Genomic DNA, 21,146 nt, shown 5'->3' on the forward strand with positions numbered 1-21,146 from the left:
GAAGGTTACTCTGATTGCACCCGGATGACATGAGGCAAGTAAGGTTTTAATGGTGAGGGGGTGGACATCGGTCAGGGATGCCATCAGGTCTACCCCTAGTGTATCCCCACCCCGTCTCAGTGGTAGAACCAGGAGGGATGAGTATGACGCCTGCGTCGGTAAGGGACAGACTAAGTCTAACCAGGAAAGAAAAGCTTTGGTGTACAGTCTGTCTACACCCCCATCTAGAGCAGTGAGGGACACCTCTGGCAGAAAGATGGCGCTGGTGACTTTTTTTCTCTCTTACAGATGGGAGCTAACAATTCCAGCCTCACTCCTTTGAACTGTACCCTGAAAAACTGGGAATAGATTTGATCCCCAGGCCTTCCTGCCTGTTACCCTCTCAATAGTCTTCAAGCTATTACAATCAATTACCATCATTTCTTTTTTCCCACTATTATTTTTTCATAATCTACCTGGTATATTCTTATTTATTTTACTTTTCCCCTAACTAACTCTTTAATCCTAGCTTCCATTACTATACTCTAAATAGCATATGTTATAGCCAAATAGTATGACTCAAGATTGCCTAAACATGCCCCAGAGTTCCACGTTCACCCACCTTTTACCCATCCCCACCATCGTCAGGCTTCCCCAGTGGCTCAGCAGTAAAGAATCCACCTTCAATGAAGGAGATGCAGGTTTGATCCCTGGGTCAGGAAGATCCTCCGAAGAAGGAAATGGCAACCGACTCCAGTATTCTTGCCTGGGAAATCCCATGGACAGAGGAGCCTGGCAGGTTATGGTCCATGGGGTTGCAAAAGAGTCGGACACAACTTAGCAACTAAACAACAACTCACATCCTCAAGTTTAAGTCGTTCCTATCCTTCAATACTTCATTCAAATGCCACCTCTGTTACACAGCTCTCTAATTAAGCTAAACAGCAGTATCTTAATAAACTGACTTCAAGATTTACAGTTAATGCATTTCCATCCTTCCACCTGTTTCCAATGAAAGCTCAGTTTTGAATAGATCCAATTTATCATTTTTTCGAGACTGTTAACATGCCTTAAAACTTTGGTTCAGCAGTCGAGATTTAAACACTGAAATGGTTCCAACCCACAAAGTGACACCTTTGAAAAGAAGCTCAACCAAAGTAGCACGACATCACAAAAACTGTAAAAAAAAAAAAAAAATACCCTTTGATCTGCTAAATCCACTAAAATACCACCTAAAAGGCACCAAGAAAAAAACTAGCCCCCACTAAAATAGCACTCAAGGAGCATTTTTTAGAAAAGCTATTTCTCATGGTAAAGATATTTATAACTGCAGGAAAAAGAAGAAAAGCAAATGCTTTAAAAAAAGTTAGGTACATTAAGGCAAAGGGATACAATCTATCCATTAAAGCAATATACACAGGAAAAGAAAAAATTCCTTATTAATTACAATATTAATACAATTGAGTTAAGAAGTCTAAATACAAACAAGGCTGATCAAAATTTTTAGAGCCAGGGAACTTCCCTGGCAATCCAGTGGCTAAGATTCTGCCCTTCCACTGAGGGGGACAAGGGTATGATCCCTGGTCAGGGAAAGAAGATCCCACATGCCATATGATATGGCCAAAAGATAGAAAAAAAATTTTTTAGAGTTAATGGCTCCCAACTAGAGGCTCATAAATGAAATGGTAATGATAGGGGCACCACTTTAAATATTTTGAAAAGCTACACTAAAACATATTTTTAAATATTACATAAATTAAAAGGTCAAATTTCTTTGCCTATGGCTGGAAGTACAGACATACCTGGGCTTCCCAGGTAGCACTAGTGGTAAAGAACCCACCTTTCAATGCAGGACACATTAAGAGACATGAGTTCAATCCTAGGTTGGACAATTCCCTGAAGGAGGGCATGGCAACCCACCCGTCATCTTGGCTAGAGAATCCCATGGACAGAGTAGCCTGGCAGGCCGAAGAGTCAGACATGACTGAAGTGACTTAGCATGCACATACAAAGATAAACCTGAGACAGACTGTGGGTTTGGTTCCAGACCACCTCAGTAAAGCAAATTATCACAATAAAGCAAGAGTAAGTCACACGAATTTTTTGGTTTCCCAATGCATATAAAAGTTATGTTTACACTACACAGTAGTCTAGTAAGTGTATAACAGTATTATGTCTAAAAAATTAATATGAAGATCTAAATTAAAAATACTTCACTGCTAAAAAATGCTAACCATCACTGAAGCCTTCAGCAAGACAAAGATCACTAATCACAGATCACCAGAGCAAATATAATAATAATGAAAAAAAGTCTGAAATACTACCAGAATTACCAAAATGTGACACAGCGATATGAAGTGAGCAAATACAGTTGAAAAAATGGTGCTGATAGACTGGTTTGATGCAGGGTTGCCATAAATCTTGACTTTGTAAAAATGAAATATCTGTGAAGTCCAATAAAGGGAAGCACATAAATGAGGTATGCCAATATTAACCCCAAGTTGTACTTCTAATTATTTCAAGGCAATCAGAAGTTATAATTGCCAATAATATACCTTTGAAAAATTTTTAAATCCAATTATGATTTTATAAATTCGGGGGGTTAAAAATAAACTATTTCTAATTTTTTTTTATAAAAAGTACAATGAATTATCTTGTATCCTTCACTCAATTTCAACAAATATCAATGCATGTCCAATCTTACTTTATATCTGTACACCCTCATACCAAATTATTTTAAAGCAAATCCAGACATATCTACAATATTTCACCATGTGTCTCTAAAAATAAGACTTCTTTTTCTTTTAACATAACCACAATTCTATTAATACACCTAAAAAAATTTGACCAAAAGAATACTTAAAGCTAAATATCTAATCAGTGTTCAGATTTCCTTAACTGTCGCATAAATGTTTGAAACTAGCTTTCCAATCATTAAGTGGACCTAAAGGAAAATAGAACATAGTGGTCTTCATAATTTAAAAAATTTTGTTTCCAGGAATTTTTTTAACATTAATTTATTTGGCTGCATCAGGTCTTAGTTATGGCACATGGGTTCTTCGTTGCAGCGCACAACATTACAGCGTCAGATCTGCAACTCCAGATCACATGCTATCTCCAGGGCATGTGGGACTTTTAGCTCCTAGATCAGGGATTGAACCTGTGTCCCCTTGAAGACTGGTTAAGTGGTTAAGAAGGCAGATTCTTAACCAATGGACTGTCAGGTAAGTCTTTCCAGGAATTTTTTTTAATAAAATTATTTAAGAGCCTGAGAAGAAAAGGTAGCAATTTCTCTGTATGAATAAACCACAAACAAATTAGAGAAACTTCTGATCTGGCATAAAATGAGGAAAGATGGATGGTGAGAGTTAGACATGATTCTCAAAATAGTTAACAATCAATACAATATGGGCACCAACCAGTCAGGACAAATGCTGGCCATATACATATTCACATATGGTATACAGACTGGGCATCAAACCTGGATAGAACTGTGACTAAGGAACAAACAGAGAGGCCTCAGGAAATTGCTTCCCATGTGAAATTCACCCCTGTCTGCAGTGGAACAACAAGTTACAACCACAGCAGTCACAAGCAAAGTTGCCACAAGGTCTTGATAAACTTATCTTCTACTTTGCACAGCTGTTGAAGAAGGAATTCATAGGGCCTGGATCCATCTTAGGCCTGTTCATGCTGATCATGCTCAGCCACCTTTCCAATGGACTCTGAACTCTGTGTTTAGTGCCTATGAAAACAACAACAGAAGGATAAGACCCCCTCCAGACAGGGGAACCTTGAAGATCGTATCTAGGTTACTCATCGCCTAAGAGAAAACATACACTAATCACCCCTTCCTCCAGACAGGCCATAAATTTTTCTGTATATATCAGAGTATAACCTCAGGTTTATTGATTATTGGCTAATTGTTTGACTGTCTGAGCACACAGCACGTGAATGATGGGGTTATTGGGATTGTATTTTCCTTGGTTTATGTAAGTCTCAAGGAATTTGGAGTGGTGGGTTCAGGCACGTACACACGGGGTATAAAAGATTTTCACAAATGCTGGTCAGGGTCCTTGGCTAAGAGGAGACTCTGCCTTGGGCCCACTGGTGTAATAAACTGCACTCCACTATCTGCATTGTCCTTCTGAGTGAGTTTGTTTCCCAGAACGTGTGGCTACAACACTGTAACTGATCATTATAGCTGCAACTGTTAATCCAAGCATCTATCATTTGAACTAGGCAAAGAAAGAATCCTCTTTTAAACAAATAGCATGGGAAAGTAGAAAGAGTTCTTGATTCTAGCATGACCCAGACATATAGGCTGCTGGTCTCTAAAAGTTAAAACCATAATATCTGGCACTGATAACTGGGAAAGTTATACTGCTTATAGATCACAGCTACTTAAGTTCTTTTAGTTTATTAAAGAATGTAAAAGATAGTCTTACATGATTATTTAGAATCCTTTCATAAACATAGGGCATGCCCTGGCCATTTTAAAGTAAATGTAGAACATACCTAAAGAAAATAAAGATGGAACGAACTCCTGAAAGGACACAAGAAAGCCTGGAATTCTAGACCTGGTTCAATACACAATCAAGACTTATGCAAATCACTTTATCTTCCTGGATTCCAGTTTCTCCACCTTCATATACAACACCTGCCAATTTCCCCACTTTCACCTCCTATAGCCCACCTCTCCCTCTTTACACAGCATCTGTACTAACTCACTTGTTCCTCAAATGTGGCATGCTTTTTCATGCCTTCATTCTTTTTGTAGATGCTATTCCCTGCCTAGCATGACCTTCATACCTTTCTTTGCCTGATTAGCCAAAATTTACATTTTTTCAAATGAATGCTATCAAAATCTACAGTATTCCAACAATGTTGCCATTTCTCCAAGTTCTTCTGGAACTCTTCTGTGGAAGCTATTGTCAGAGATATTAACTAGTCAAAAAACAAATCTGCTCCTTTGAAAGTAGTTCATATCATATTTTCAGGTCCCTCACCATCCGAGCTCCTAGAACTAAAATCTATCTAGATAGATGTGGTCTCAGTTCAGTTCAGTTCAGTCACTCAGTCGTGTCTGACTCTTTGCGACCCCATGAATCACAGCATGCCAGGCCTCCCTGTCCATCACCAACTCCTGGAGTTCACTCAGACTCACATCCGTCGAGTCAGTGATGCCATCCAGCCATCTCATCCTCTGTCGTCCCCTTCTCCTCCTGCCCCCAATCCCTCCCAGCATCAGAATCTTTTCCAATGAGTCAACTCTTCGCATGAGGTGGCCAAAGTACTGGAGTTTCAGCTTTAGCATCACTCCTTCCAAAGAAATCCCAGGGCTGATCTCCTTTAGAATGGACTGGCTGGATCTCCTTGCAGTCCAAGGGACTCTCAAGAGTCTTCTCCAACACCACAGTTTTTCAAAAGCATCAATTCTTCAGCGCTCAGCCTTCTTCACAGTCCAACTCTCACATCCATACATGACCACTGGAGTGGTCTAACATCGTTTAAAACAACACTATCCACTCACTCACTCAACAGTAGCTATTAATGCTGGCTAAAACCAAAACTTTTTGTCAACCAAACCACATTTTTGCCATAAATCCAATTTACAGACAACTACAAGCCTTACATTTTTGTGTTGCTATTAAGTCCTCCCTTCTATCACACCATACTTCTGCATCACCTATTTCTTTTCCCCCTCCTTAGGTTTTCCCCCCCTCGGCGGCTTGCAGGATCTTAGTTCCCTGACCAGAGACTAAACACAGGGCCATGACAGTAAAAGCACAGAGTTCTAACCACTGAATCGCCTGGGAACTCCTTGCATCACCTATTTCACCACACAACTCAAATCTGTTAACCCCAACTATATTCTAATCATTCCCTTCAAAACATTCTTGAATCAAAAAACGATAGCTGACGGTATTCCCCTCCTCTAGAAGTCTACTCCCTTAATAAAGAAAAGGTAGTTATTAAGTCACTAACACATTCCTAGTGGGTCCATGTTGGCTCCTAATAATCACAGCTTTCTTTTCTAAATCCTCATAATACATCCTTAATAAACCATCTGAGATTTTGACTAGGAATATGTCAAGCTCTTACCTTCTTCTCAGACTTAAAAATATGTCTACTGTGGTAATTCTATCATTCCTTAAAGATTACTGACAGTGACTAATCATCATTATAATCATCCCAAAATTCTTTCAGAACACTAAGGTGTAATTTGTCTGGGTCATGAGACTTGAATTTATTCAGAGAAATTAAATGTTTCTATGTAAATGCTTAATGATCTCATGTTTCAGTCTCCTCTTACCAATTCAGTTCTATCCTTGCCAATCTACTGATAATTTACCCTGACAATGGGCATTGTGGGGAGGGCTTCTGGGGCCATTTCAGTCTTGTGGATATATTTTTTTCAAATGTGGTTATTTGGGATTTCACATTTAGAATATCACCCTGTATAAAACATCCTTCCTGAAGAAATATTTATCACAATAAAACTTTCTCTTTTTTTTACGATTCTTCAAAGCAAATCCATAAAACTGTTAGAGGAAGCAGAAATGCTAATTATAGCACAGTTCTTCTTACCACAGCAGCCAACACCAAACTAGTCAATGTATTACAAAATCAGGCTAAGGAAGAATTCTGAAAATGAATATACTGCTGCCACAGACAGGGAAGAAAATGTGTCAAGCCAAAAATTTTAGTTGTCCCTCAAGGTGAAAATATCCCCATAATTCGTCAACATATAAACAGATATTTACTAAACGTGCAGGGTATTTAATCAAAACTACTCATTCAAAACCTAACATCATACTCACACCCTCTCAAAAAATCCAAGCTATAAACATAGGCAGAGAATGATGTTTTCTCCACTCAGCCACCATGGGACAAAGACACTGTCTACCCCACACTTGCCTATTATGTGACACTACTACATTATTCCATACTCAAGCAATTTCTCAATCTTCACTGAGTTCCTTCCCACTGTGTGGCACCCAGCTCTAGGCTAAGTGCTGCTGCTGCTAAGTCGCTTCAGTCGTGTCCGACTCTGTGCGACCTCATAGATGGCAGCCCACCAGGCTCCCCCGTCCCTGGGATTCTCCAGGCAAGAACACTGGAGTGGGTTGCCATTTCCTTCTCCAATGCATGAAAGTGAAAAGTGAAAGTGAAGTCGCTCAGTCGTGCCTGACTCTTAGCGACCCCATAGACTGGAGCCTACCAGGCTCCTCCGTCCATGGGATTTTCCAGGCAAGAGAACTGGAGTGGGGTGCCATTGCCTTCTCTGAAACAAACCACCCAAGTTCCAGTTAATCATTAAAAATTGTATAGTTCACTCATACTCTGGATAACAAATTAAAAATAAAACCAAGTAACAATTTCATTTGTTAAAAACAAATAATAATTAAAATCATGTTTAAGAAGAATATTTAATGACATGGAAAAATATTCAAGACACACTTAAAAATATGGAAAAACGATCAACATATAATAGTAAATTTAAAAAGCAGGATACATTTTTTTCTCTTATGATCTCAATTTTATAAATCTATATTAGTGTCCATATATTTTTTCACTGCAAGTGTTTTTGAAATATTTCCTAACAATCAACATATTCCAAAAGACAGTTTATGCAAGTCAATGAGAAAAAGATAAACACAACAGAAACCATGAACAAAGGACTAAACAGGTAATTCACTGAAGAAATATACAAATGTACATGAACTATATGAAAAGATGTTCAGCCTCACAAATAATTAAATTTAGATTAAAGCAGACATTTACTTCCTAGAAGATTGAAAACACTTTAGAAAAGCAGCTAATATTCCATTACAGATGTAGAGAAAAAAATGGGTAGCATCTTAAAAACTGTAGGGTCACAAAGAGTCTGACATGACTGAGTGACTTGAGCACAGAGTCTAACCTTTTGAGGAAGGTGATTTGGCAATATCTCTTTTACTTTCACTTCATTTTTAACACACTTGTTTATTTACTTAGTTAGCTATTTTTGGCTGCACTGGGTCTTCGTTGCTGCACATGGGGTTCTCTAGTTGTGGTGCAGGAGATTCTCACTCCAGTGACTTCTCCTGTAGCAGACCCAGAGCTGTAGGCGGACCAGCTCCAGCAACTGCGGCACACTGGCTCAGTAGTTGAGGCTCCTGGGCTCTGAAGTGTGGGCTCAGTACTTACCAGTGCTTTCGTAAACTGTAAAGCGAGGATAATGTCTTGTGGTACATAGCAATGAAATCTATTCAATAAATACTATATATTAATTTAATTATTAGGCATGGAGCTGACTGTGTTCCCCATGACCCAGTGTACTTGTGAGTGGGATGATCAGCAGAAGGTAGCATAAAAATGGGTAGAACAAAGCTAACTGGTCCTTAGGAAGATTGATTCAATGACCCTGGCCTCATTAAATTCATCACATTCACTACCAACTGAGCTGAGCAACCAACAGAGCTAGACCAGCAGATCAACAATCCTCCACAAAACACTAAACATACTTCTAGAAGATAAAACTACAAATGCTTAAATATCAACTTTTCAAACAATAAAACTGCACCAAAAAGAATGTTTCACAGTGGGCGTAAAGGATGAATCCTAGATAATTATTTAGCAAAGAAAAGGATTAAAAACCATTTGAACATACAGAATCTTAGAATTAAGCACAACTGGTTAATTTGGCAGGTGATACTTCAAGGTTTTTGTTTTGTTTTTCCCAAGAAGAGACTGTGATCCTAAGTCAACTTGTCAATAGGACTGGTTAAATAACTAAAACTGTACGGATTCACTTTAAAAAAAAAAAAAAAAAGTTCATCCAAACTATTATAAAATTTAGCTCTATTAAAAATTACAAAATAATCACAGGGCAATACAAAACTGGAGAAGGAAATGGCAACCCACTCCAGTACCCTTGCCTGGAGAATCCCAGGAATGGGGGAGCCTGGTGGGCTGCCATCCATGGGGTCGCACAGGGTCTGACACAACTGAAGCGACTTAGCAGCAGCAGCAGCAGCAATACAAAACACCTCTCCTATCACCATTTTAACTCCAAATCTGCCACTGACCCTTAGCTTTTTGAGTATGGGAAAACAATCATTGCTACTCTTCTACAAACCTCCACATTTTTATTACTCAGCACTTGGAAAAGCTGTGGAAGTCTGACTTATTTAAGTTTTAAAAAGTTAAGTACTATGCCTTATCAGGAAAAAAAAAGCATGGTTACATACAATTCTTTGAAAGCCTGAATAAGCAGGCTTTATCTTTTCATAATTAATACAAATATTTACCAAATACCTACTAGATAAAGCATGGTCTTCTAGCAAAGCTAAGAAATTTGTCTACCTGACTCTAGGACAAGTGAAGTTATAACATGTTTTAATTTGTATAAAGACCTATGGTCTTTATAATCAGGAAAAAATTTTAATGTAATGGTCATTGTCAAATAAAGACTCTGGGGAAAGAAGAAAAGAGACATCTAACATACTCACAATAAAACCTTTGGTTTTCTTCAACAGTATAGCAATAATTAATACCTATCTTCATGACACTGTTAAAAAGCTATTTTACAACTACAAAAAACAAGGGGGAAAAGGACACCAGAGATGACACAACTGAGAAAGGAATTCTTCTGACATTCCTGGAAAAGTAATTCTAATGTAGATTCAAAGTTGTTGTAAATTGGGTTTATCCATGTGGTTTATGATTGTTATTTCTAAATCATTTTCTTCTGTCTTTCTGACTTTAAAAATCCTAAAAGTTTCTTAGTTGCTTTCCATATCCTTTCATTATAAAGAATATGGTAAATCAGAAGTCCAGGGATTCCCTGGTGGTTCAGTGGTAAAGAATCTGTCTGCCAATGCACGGGACACGGGATTGAACCAAGATCGGGGAAGATGCCACATGCTGTGGAGACCAGCTAAGCCCCTGCACTGCAACTATTGAGCCTGTACTCTAGAGCCCGGGAGCCACAACTATGGAGTCCATGTGCCACAACTACTGAAGCCCGCGCACCCGAGAGCCCAAGATCCTCAACACAGAAGCCACTGCAATGAGAAGCCCATGGACTGCAACTAGAGTAGCCCCCCCACTCGCCACAACTGAAGAAAAGCCCTCGCAGCAACAAAGACCCAGCACAACCAAAAATAAACAAAATTATTTTTTAAAAAAAGAAGTCACAGATAGCACCCAACGACAACCAGAAAAAGATGCAAACTGCAGGCTACAGGGAAGGATTTCTGAGGTTAGCAAATGAAAACTTTTTTTTTTTTTTTCTTTTCAAAGAAAACTAACTTCAGACAAAAAGCATAAAACATCCTGAAACAGACTTACAAAAGAGAGCTTCTTAGAAACAAAGCCCCAATAACTATTTGGTCTTAAAAAAAAAACATTTCCAGAACTGATAAGAATGGAGAGAGAGGAAAAAAAATATATATATAAAATACCAACCAGCCACAACAATTCAAAAAACAAGTGACCTGACTCCTCTCCTAACAGAGCTCCTCTACTGCATTGTGGTTTGGGGACTGAATCAAAGAGGCCACACAACAGTTCTGCCAGTCAATGATTAAGTTATTGCTTCAGTCAGTTCAGTTCAGTCACTCAGTTCAGTTCAGTTCAGTCACTCAGTCATATCTGGCTCTTTGAGACCCCATGAATCGCAGCACGCCAGGCCTCCCTGTCCATCACCATCTCCCAGAGTTCATTCAGAACACGTCCATCGAGCCGGTGATGCCATACAGCCATCTCATCCTCTGTCGTCCCCTTCTCCTCCTGCCCCTGATCCCTCCCAGCATCAGAGTCCTCTCCAATGAGTCAACTCTTTGCATGAGGTTGGCCAAAGTACTGGAGTTTCAGCTTTAGCATCATTCCTTCCAAAGAACACCCAGAGCTGATCTCCTTTAGAATGGACTGGTTGGATCTCCTTGCAGTCCAAGGGACTCTCAAGAGTCTTCTCCAACACCACAGTTCAAAAGCATCAATTCTTCAGCGCTCAGCTTTCTTCACAGTCCAACTCTCACATCCATACATGACCACTGGAAAAACCATAGCCTGACCTAAATCAAATCCCTTATGATTATACAGTGGAAGTGAGAAATAGATTTAAGGGACTAGATCTGATAGATAGAGTGCCTGATGAGCTATGGACGGAGGTTCATGACATTGTACAGGGGACAGGGATCAAGACCATCTTCATGGAAAAGAAATGCAAAAAAGTAAAATGGCTGTCTGAGGAGGCCTTACAAATAGCTGTGAAAAGAAGAAAAGTGAAAAGCAAAGGAGAAAAGGAAAGATATAAGCATCTGAATGCAGAGTTCCAAAGAACAGCAAGAAGAGATAAGAAAACCTTCCTCAGCGATCAATGCAAAGAAATAGAGGAAAACAACAGAATGGGAAAGACTAGAGATCTCTTCAAGAAAATTAGAGATACCAAGGGAACATTTCATGCAAAGATGGGCTCGATAAAGGGCAGAAATGGTATGGACCTAACAGAAGCAGAAGATATTAAGAAGAGGTGGCAAGAATACACAGAAGAACTGTACAAAAAAGATTTTCACGACCCAGATAATCACGATGGTGTGAGCACTCACCTAGAGCCAGATATCCTGGAATGTGAAGTCAAGTGGGCCTTAGAAAGCATCACTACAAACAAAGCTAGTGAAGGTGATGGAATTCCAGTTGAGCTCTTTCAAATCCTGAAAGATGATGCTGTGAAAGTGCTACGCTCAATATGCCAGCAAATTTGGAAAACTCAGCAGTGGCCACAGGACTGGAAAAGGTCAGTTTTCATTGCAATCCCAAAGAAAGGCAATGCCAAAGAATGCTCAAACTACCGCACAATTGCACTCATCTCACATGCTAGTAATGTAATGCTCAAAATTCTCCAAGCCAGGCTTTAGCAATACGTAAACCGTGAACTTCCTGATGTTCAAGCTGGTTTTAGAAAAGGCAGAGGAACCAGAGATCAAATTGCCAATATCCGCTGAATCATGGAAAAAGCAAGAGAGTTCCAGAAAAACATCTATTTCTGCTTTATTGACTATGCCGAAGTCTTTGACTGTGTGGATCACAATAAACTGTGGAAAATTCTGAAAGACATGGGAATACCAGACATGGAACAACAGACTGGTTCCAAACAGGAAAAGGAGTACATCACTCACTTAGTTGTGTCCAACTCTTTGTGACCCCATGGACTGCAGCACGCCAGGCCTCCCTGTCCATCACCAACTCCCGGAGCTTGCTCAAACTCATGTCCATCGAGTCAGTGATACCATTCAACCACCTCATCCTCTGTCATCCCCTTCTCCTCCTGCCTTTTATCTTTCCCAGCATCAGGGTCTTTTCCTGTGAAGCAGCTCTTCGCATCAGGTGGCCAAAGTATTGGAGTTTCAGCTTCAGCATCAGTCCTTCCAATGAATAGTCAGGACCAATTTCCTTTAGGATGGACTGGTTGGATTTCCTTGCAGTCCAAGGGACTCTCAAGAGTCTTCTCCAACACCACAGTTCCAAAGCATCAGTTCTCAGGAACTCAGCTTGCGTTATAGTCCAACTCTCACATCCATACATGACTACTGGAAAAACCATAGCTTTGACTAGACAGACTTTTGTTGGCAAAGTAATGTCTCTGCTTTTGAATATGCTGTCCAGGTTGGTCACAGCTTTTCTTCCAAGGAGCAAGCGTCTTTTAATTTCATGGCATCTGTAGTGATTTTGGAGTCCAAGAAAATAAAGTCTGTCACTGTTTCCATGTTTCCCCATCTATTTGCCATGAAGTGATGGGACCAGATGCTATGATCTTAGTTTTCTGAATGTTGAGTTTTAAGCCAACTTTTTCACTCTCCTCTCTCACTTTCATCAAAAGGCTCTTTAGTTCTTTCCTTTCTGCCATAAGGGTGGTATCAACTGCACGTCTGAGGTTATTGGTATTTCTCCCGGCAATTTTGATTCCAGCTTGTGCTTCATCCAGCCCAGCATTTTGCAAGATATACTCTGCATATAAGTTAAGTAAGTAGGGTAACAATATACAGCCTTGACATACTTCTTTCTCAATTTGGAACCAGTCTGTTGTTCCATGCACAGTTCTAACTGTTGCTTCTTGACCTGCATACAGATTTCTCAGGAGGCAGGTAAGGTGGTCTAGTATTAATACTTAAGTCATTTCTTAAGTATTGACAAATCTATCATTTCAAAATAATAATCTCAGGAATTCCTTGATGGTCCAGTGGTAAGGACCCTGTACTTTCACTGCCAAGGGGGGAGGTTTGATCCCTGGTCAAACCCCAGGTAAGATCCTACAAGCCACTTGGCATGGCAAAAAAAAAAGGAGTAATCTCATCAATGGTGAGAAGCAGAAAAAAGACCTGGATTCTAACAGTTCTTTCTAAACTGCTGGGGAACAGTGGACCAAAAAACATATTCTCAAATGGGGCTGAAAACATTAAAAAGTGTTTAAAAACTATTATGTCATTTATAAATATTAATCATTACCGTATGTCAAAAGTGGGAGCCGGACTACCTCAGATCGGGCTCTGACAGTTTTTGATTCTATGACCGAGATAAACGAATTCATACTCATATTATGTTTTGCCAACTAGGAGTAGTTTAGAAAACAAGGAATTGGACTCACACTCACAGAGGGATGAAGCTTAATAAGAGGAACCTCCACACATATTCTCCCTGCTCAAGGCCCCTCAGCACTCCATGAAAACATTTTAGATTAATGCAGCTAGGTCAGTCCATTGAGTATATCACAGATGGCCTAGCAAAGTTTTGACTGAAATGCCCATCACACTAATGAACAAAGCAAACAAATTACTAACCTGGCTTTCTTTAACAGGAAACTATGATAGATCCCATGGATGACAATCAAGCAAATATCCTAAGTGTAATATTTGAAAACTTGATGGTCTAAACAATAGCCACTCTCATCTAACTTCCTGGAGCCATAGCCAACTCCTAGGAAGCACACTGAAAATAGCTTGAGAGCCAGCACAGGCCCTCATTTTCCACCATGACAGGACTCCAACATCCAGGGTTACATACTCCAAACTAAAATCAGTCATCACAAAACATGTGGAACACAGACATTTAACCACTGCCTCACCTAAAAACTTTTGAGAACTAAATCTAAAAATTTAGTAGCAATAGCCTATGTATTATCAATGAATTCCACAAGAAGACACCAGCTTCCAAAAGGCAAGGCTTTCTCTCTTCGACTAGGTCCTATGCCTATCCAGCAGTAACCTAAAACATGTCAAGTATAGGTCCCCTCCTGTGTACCCAGGTTCCTGGGAGACTTCTAAGACTACCTGACAATAATTCAAACCCAAGGATGGCAATAGGAATTGAGGAGCTGAGTCAAATCCATCTTCCACCAGTCAGCCAAAAAAAAACAAGGATATAAAAAAGGATATAGGACTAGACTTATAAAAGGATACAGGACTGGAAATGGCATTACCAAAGGAGGACCGAGGCTAGAAAAACTTTATCTATAATCTACTATGAAAGGAAGGAAGGGCTAAACAGAGTCTACGAATTTGGTTTAAACACCAGACAGTTACTCAGGATTTCCTCCTAAGAAAAGAGGAGCAGAGCCCTAGTGTTATTAAAGTGAAATCCACTTACCTTCAATGTGATCCTCCCTACCTAAGGGTGTGTGAAGTAGGTGCTCTTCTGTTCAGAACACAGTCTCTCCAACTAAATTTAGCATATAATTCTAAATTGCCTTGGGGCTGTGTATTGTTTTCTGTGTGTTCCTCTCTCCTCCTGACTTCTTATTTGCTCTACCTTATAAAAGGAAACACATGAACCAACTTAAGAACTCTCCTCCTCCTACCCTTACCCCTGAAAGTATCCACAAATCCCTGAAGTAAGCCATCAGGATTTGAGTTTTGCTTCAGCTAAGAGTCTGAGCTTCAGAACAATGACCATTTTATAAAGAGAATCTGAGAGAATCTGCCCAGAACTGACCAGACTGGTAGAGGAAAATAAAATCTAAGGTTAGTTCAAACCGACTACCTGTTTGAAACTGGCTCATCAAAGTTTTTATACTCCATCTCTGAGAAGAGATAAGCTTTTTTTTTTTCTTCTAAGTAAAATATCCTTGAGTCATCCAGGAATATGCAAATCAAAACCACACTGTGGTACCACTTCACACCCCTTAGGCCACCCATGATCAAAAAGGTAGTAAGTGCTGGTGAGGATACAGAGAGTGTAACCCTCAAACACCACTAGTGGGAATGTAAAATAGTGCAGCTGTTTTAGAAAACAGTCTGCAATTTCTCAAAAGGTTAAACACTGGCCATTAACCCAGCCATTCCACTCCTAGGCATATACCTAAGAGAAATGAAAATATACATACACAAACGTTCACAATACCATTATCTGTAATAAATGAAAAGTATATAAATAACCCAAATGTACATCAACTTATGATAAGCAAAAGGTGGTGTATCTATACAATATCATTCTGCCATAAAAAGAAACAATGTATGGATACATGTTACAACATAGATGAACCTTGAAAACATGCTAAGTGAAAGAAGCCAGTCACAAAAGACCATATATTATATGATTCCATAGTATGAAATGTCCAAAATAGACAAATCCATAAAGATCAAAGATAGATTCAGATCAGATCAGATCAGTCGCTCAGTCGTGTCTGACTCTTTGCGACCCCATGAATCCCAGCACACCAGGCCTCCCTGTCCAACAACCTACCGCCCTCAAACTCTCTTCTTTCTCAAACTCATCAGCACTTGTTTTTACAAAATTATAATTACAATAATAAGAGTACCTTTCATTTTAATAAAAGGTCTAGAAGAATCTATATTAAAATGTTAACTACTATTTTTACAAGAAGAGATTATATCTTTCTTATACTATGGATGTGAATAATGATGTGAACTAGTACTGATTTGGTGATAAAAAAAAAATAAAAGGTTTCCCCCCACAAAAAAATAGTAGAATAGTGGGTGTTTACAGCTAGGGTGTTAGGGAGTTGGAAGGATACAGGTAGTAACTGCTAATGGATATAGGTTTGAAGGGCAAGTGATGAAAATATTCTAAAATTGATTGTAGTAATGATTGTAAAACTCTGTGAATATACTAAAAAACACAGAATTGTGTATTTTAAATAGAAGACATATCTCAATAAAGACATTTTTATATATTAGAAAGAGAAAGGTGATGCATACTAAGTGATAAGGCAAATGGAGCAAAATGTTAACACTGAGTCCGGAAAAAGGATGCACTAAAGTTCTTGGTACTGAATGACAACGTTTGGTGTGAAGTTGCATCAAAAGAAAAAACTAAAAAAAAAAAAAAAAAAAATACCATCTCTTTCTTGTTAATCACACAGTATCCTTGCTTAACATGAAACAGAAACCTGCCCTAGAAAAAAACAATCATATGTCTGCTCCTGCCAAACGTTTTACTGTCTCCCTACCACCCATCAAATTCCTGCAAAGCATACAAAACATCACTCTAAGAGAAGAAAAAAGGATAAAATGTAGCAAGTGAGATAAATATTCCCCAACTTTCTCAGGACCTGTTTCCTCATCAGTAAAAATCAGGTTATATAATCTCTAAGAGTGCTTCCAAGGACTTCTCTGGTGGTCCAGTGGTTATGTATTCGCCATGCAATACTAAAGTCCCACATGCCTTGGAGCAACTAAGCCCATGCACCACAACTACTGAGCCCACGTGCCACAACTAGAGAGTCTGCACAGCACAGCAACAAAAATCTCACATAATGCAACGATGATCCTGCATGCCACAACTAACCTGATGCAGCCAAATAAATACATATTAAAAAAAAAAAAAGGTGCTTCCATGTTTGACATTCCATGATTCTGTTGTTCTAACTTCACTGCCCAATACAGTTAAGGAGCAGTAAGATCTGTCCAGTCCTCTGGCTTTCCTGGACAGTGAGCCATTTTTTCTCTTTTAATGATGATATTAAAAGATGATTTCAGGGTACTGTCTGTATTCTAAGTAGGTTCATACAGGACACTGGCTAGTATCCCATCTATGTTCCCAAGCCCTCTCTTTAATTCTTGGCAAGACCCACTACTCAGAGCCTAAGAAACTGGAGTAGCAGATTCATGAACCTAGGATACTCATATCTCAATGCTGGGTGCAGGTCAGTGAAAAGGAATATAAGGATTCCAAAGAAAGAAATAGGTTATAAGCATATAGGAAACTTAACTCTAAGACAGAGATAGGGAAAGTTAACTCAAGAGTCCCATATCCTGGTAAACCTGCTGCTGCTGTCACCTGGTGGTGATCATAGAAGAAAAAGCAAAAATGAAGATGTCCAGAACACCCATCTATCAAACAGGTAGAAAGAGAGACTGGAATCTACGACCATCTGCCTCCCCACTTAGAACAGGCCAACAAAATGGGTCAACGTTTCGTAAAATCAAAATCAAAAATGTTCCTTCCAGAATTCCTTATCTCCTTGACAAACTCAAAACCCAAACAAGCAGATACCATTTCTTCCAGTTGGCTAGACCTGTGCTTCACCAACAGATTACCTTTCTTTCCTTCTGCCCAAAGTAATTCCTCAACGAACTCAAAGAGAAACAAAATAAATTTTCATATCTTCTTCAGTTCCTGCACAACAGGTGACTACATAACTTGCCTAAATGCTTAAGTCTACAAGAAAGGGGAAGAGGTGACAGGGAGAAACTTCATATAAAATTAAATGATCAAAGTGTTTTTTTGACAGTGAAAGTTCTATGGTTATTGCTGTAAACAGAAAAGAAGGAATGTTAATCTTTCTCCATAAAGCTAGAAGAATACAGCATCTTTGATCTGTTTGTTCTGGATTCACTTACTAAGAGTATAGAATCTATCTGAAGTATATAACTTAATTTGTTTGAAGAGAACATAGACTCCTCAGTACCTCCCTAGGGAATCTGGGTGCAACTCACAATTTCCTGTAGTTTCCTTTACTATGACATCATCAGTTTGGGAGCTATAAGGCAGAGAGAAAATACACCCTGGAGAGCTTCAACACTGACCCGCATAGAGCTATTTGTATTGTTTTGTTTTCCTTAAAGATTCCCTTTGGGGTCCAGATTCCCCTATGAACCTACCAGAAATGAAATGAAGAAAAAAAAAAATTCCTTCAATCAGTGCTTATTCTAGCAAAGGCCACCTACTGAATAAACAGCCTTGGCATTCCACTACTGCAACCATATTTAAAAAGAAAAATACCCCTCTACACATTTTATACATCTCATCCCCCTCTTTATTCTCTCAATAAGCTTTCACAAGGATACAATTTTAGCTTCCTGAAAAGCCAGATAATTAACAGATATTCACTAAAAGAGAACTAACACTTTTGAGAGTCTACTTGATAAGACACTTTTTATTTAAATTCTCTTTTTTAGAGATGAGGACCCCAGCAGTTATATAACTTGGCCTCCAGTCACAGAGATAGTCAATAGCAGAGTGAGAATGTTTAACCCCAAAACCCATGTTCTCACTAACAAATCAAATCATTCCCAATTCGACTCATAAGCTTTATCATCTGCAAATCATTTTCTTTATTTTTGAAAATCAAATAGACACTCAAAAGCACAGCATAAAAATAACACTGGTTTATTTCACCAATTTAAAGTTTCTTTTACTGAGGAGAACTGTATCATTTTAAGTCTTTTTGTCAACATGTTAGTGTTTTCTAAAATCCCAGCCAAGCAATGAAATGCAGTTTATGGTACAAGAGGGGCACTGGATCAAAGTGAGGCAATTTACTGTCCTTCGTGGGCTCATTTTCTTCTCTGAGATCCTTCCAGCTCCAGTACCATGAACTGAATTCCAACAACTATATCTCAAAGTCATAAATTTAACAAATAGGAAACACAGATGAAAAGTTAGCCTCAGATTACAGGAATTCAAAGACCTAAAAAAGAGAACTTTAAACTACCCCAACCAAGTACTAATTGTATTACTGCTTCATGATTTTTTTCTCCACCTGCTATTAATTTGAGGAAGTAGTGTATTTGCTCTGACCTTGTTAAAGGTCATCGATTTATCATTTTTTAAAAAGACAGTCCATTTTGATGCATGCATCTAATTTTTTTTCATAAGAAACACTGAAATTTTTCTGGTTGGTGGGGGGACACACAAAACTTGTCCTGTCATCTCTGAAGCAAAGGAAAATTAGTCAACAGGATATTCGCTTTCAGGAGAAAAACTCTAAACACATCATGACAGAACAGTAAAAAGGAATCTCCCTCATCCAAATCAGGATGATTCAACAAACCTCCACCTACATAAAACCTGCAAACTGGACACTCCAGACGAAAACTTTTCCAAAACCAATGACGGTGCAGTGGTGAATTCGCGGGGACTTTACAACTCTGACACCGGTGCAGTGGAATTCACGGGATTTTACAATTCTGACACTCATGTGCAATTAGTGCCAGATCTGATCTGGGCCTTATCTTCACTTCCCCACCACTTCCCTTTGAAAGATGACTTGAGAAGCATCACTACGCAACCCAGGCTCTCCAAGTAGGCTGCTGCCCTCTTATTCACCGATGACGCTGGTCTCATAAAGGGCATAAATTATTTTCAATTTAAAAAAAAAAAAAAACACGGCACGGCCCCGGGTTACGAACCCTTTCCAGAACGAAGGGAGTTCTCGCCCTCCTTGGTGTGGCCCAAGTTCACTTTATTACTTCACGTCCCATCAACTCAGGGGGCCTAGCCCAGGGCTGGGTTAGAAATGTTTTGAGGAACTGCGATCACAGGTTTCCTGGGAGGAGGCCAAATAAAACTCACCAAGTTTTTGTTTTCCTTTCTTTTTTAAAGTCTGGGTGGAACTTACTTTCACCAGGAGTGGGATGCCTTCTTCCCTCCCTAACGGGTGTTCGAGAACAAGCTTCCCTTTTATTTTACACTAAGTCAGTCAACCTTCACCGAACTGAGAACACAATCCTTCCCTCAGCCGCGAGGACCTGGCCACAAGAGCGGCGGGGAGGAGGGACCGTTCGGACCCGTTATGGCTCAGGGCCCCTCTGCCCGTTTCCCCTCCTCAGCCCCACGCCCCCTTCCCCGCGCTCGCCCCTCGCCCGTCTCCCGGGACAAAGCCAGGGTGAGGGAGGATTTCTCGGGGGTCGCCGGCGGCCGCGGACGCGGGGAAGCGGCCCCGGACTCAGCGCTCACTCACCCGACAGCTCGTCCGGCTCCAGCCCGGTCTCGGTATCCAGCCCGCAGATGACAAAGTAGTCGGCGAAGCGACTGGGCGCCGAGCCCCCTCCGCCGCCGCCGCCGCTCATGGCGCCGGGGCCGAGCCGGGCCGGGCCGTGCGGAGCGTCGAGCCCCCGCACCCGGGCGCCCGCCCGCCCTCAGGCCGCCCCTCCCGCCGCCGCCGCCGCTACCGCGGCTCCGGCCGCCGCCCCCGGCCTTGGCCCGGTCCCCGCGGCCGCCGCGGCTGCCGTGACGGGGCAGGGGGGCACCGGGCCGCCCCGCGCCGCATCCTGGACTCCTTCCCCTCCGCTTCGCGGCCGCTGTCGCCAGCCGAGAGCGCCGCGGCCGGAGCGAGCTCGGAGAAGGGCGGAAAGCGCTGAGGAGAACCCCTACCGCGGCTCCCTCCCGCCTGCGCAGGCGCCGTTGGGGAGGGGGCGGGCTCCTCGCCGAAAGGATGACGTGATGCTCTTCTGGCCTGGCGGGCTGCGGCTTCCAAGGCTGTCGCCGCAGCGCGGCAGGCAACTGCTGGATCGCCCGCATCCGCCACCCCCTCGGGGCTGCGACTCCGTTAGGAAGGGCAGCGGAGGTGCGGGATGAGTGGACGCATCCTTCAGAGCCTGGCCCCTGGCCCATGCTCCGCCCCCACCCCCGCCTCCCACTAAAGGCCCGACGAGCTGTCATGGGAATAGGTTTTAAGATTGAGCTAGGAAGCCCAGCTCATCCTAACTCTAAGAAGCCCACCGGCCTAAACCGCAGATAGCCTTCTCCCCAGCCCCGCTCCCTGACGTCCATGGCTGGCTTTTTCTCTAGTAGAGCTGGTGATGTCTCCTCCTTCGCCAGATGTGAATCAGCCTGCTCTGTATTTACACTTGGCTTATAAATGGGGAAACTGAGGCTCAGAAAGAAGCGAGGCCTTTCCCCAAGGTTACTCTGAAAGACAAAGCCTGGAGTTGAATCCT

The 21,146-nt window shown here is 40.9% G+C and overlaps 1 protein-coding gene across 4 annotated transcripts in view; it reads right to left on the minus strand.

Annotated features, from left to right (window-relative positions):
* DENND5A (DENN domain containing 5A) overlaps positions 1–20,307 on the minus strand; it is a 94,006-nt gene extending 73,699 nt beyond the window's left edge. For 2 of the 4 annotated variants that reach the window (XM_027563235.1, XM_027563234.1), the window contains exon 1: positions 20,168–20,306. In XM_027563235.1, coding sequence (XP_027419036.1) covers positions 20,168–20,276 — 109 coding nt within the window. In that variant the 5' untranslated portion in view covers positions 20,277–20,306. Of the gene's footprint in view, positions 1–601; positions 623–20,167 lie in introns of those variants that run through there. The other 2 variants (XM_027563237.1, XM_027563238.1) reach the window with 2 other exon arrangements.
* Between the last annotated feature and the right edge of the window lie 839 nt (positions 20,308–21,146).

The sequence above is a fragment of the Bos indicus x Bos taurus genome, chromosome 15, assembly GCF_003369695.1.
Source record: "Bos indicus x Bos taurus breed Angus x Brahman F1 hybrid chromosome 15, Bos_hybrid_MaternalHap_v2.0, whole genome shotgun sequence".
NCBI classification, from domain to species: Eukaryota; Metazoa; Chordata; class Mammalia; order Artiodactyla; family Bovidae; genus Bos; species Bos indicus x Bos taurus.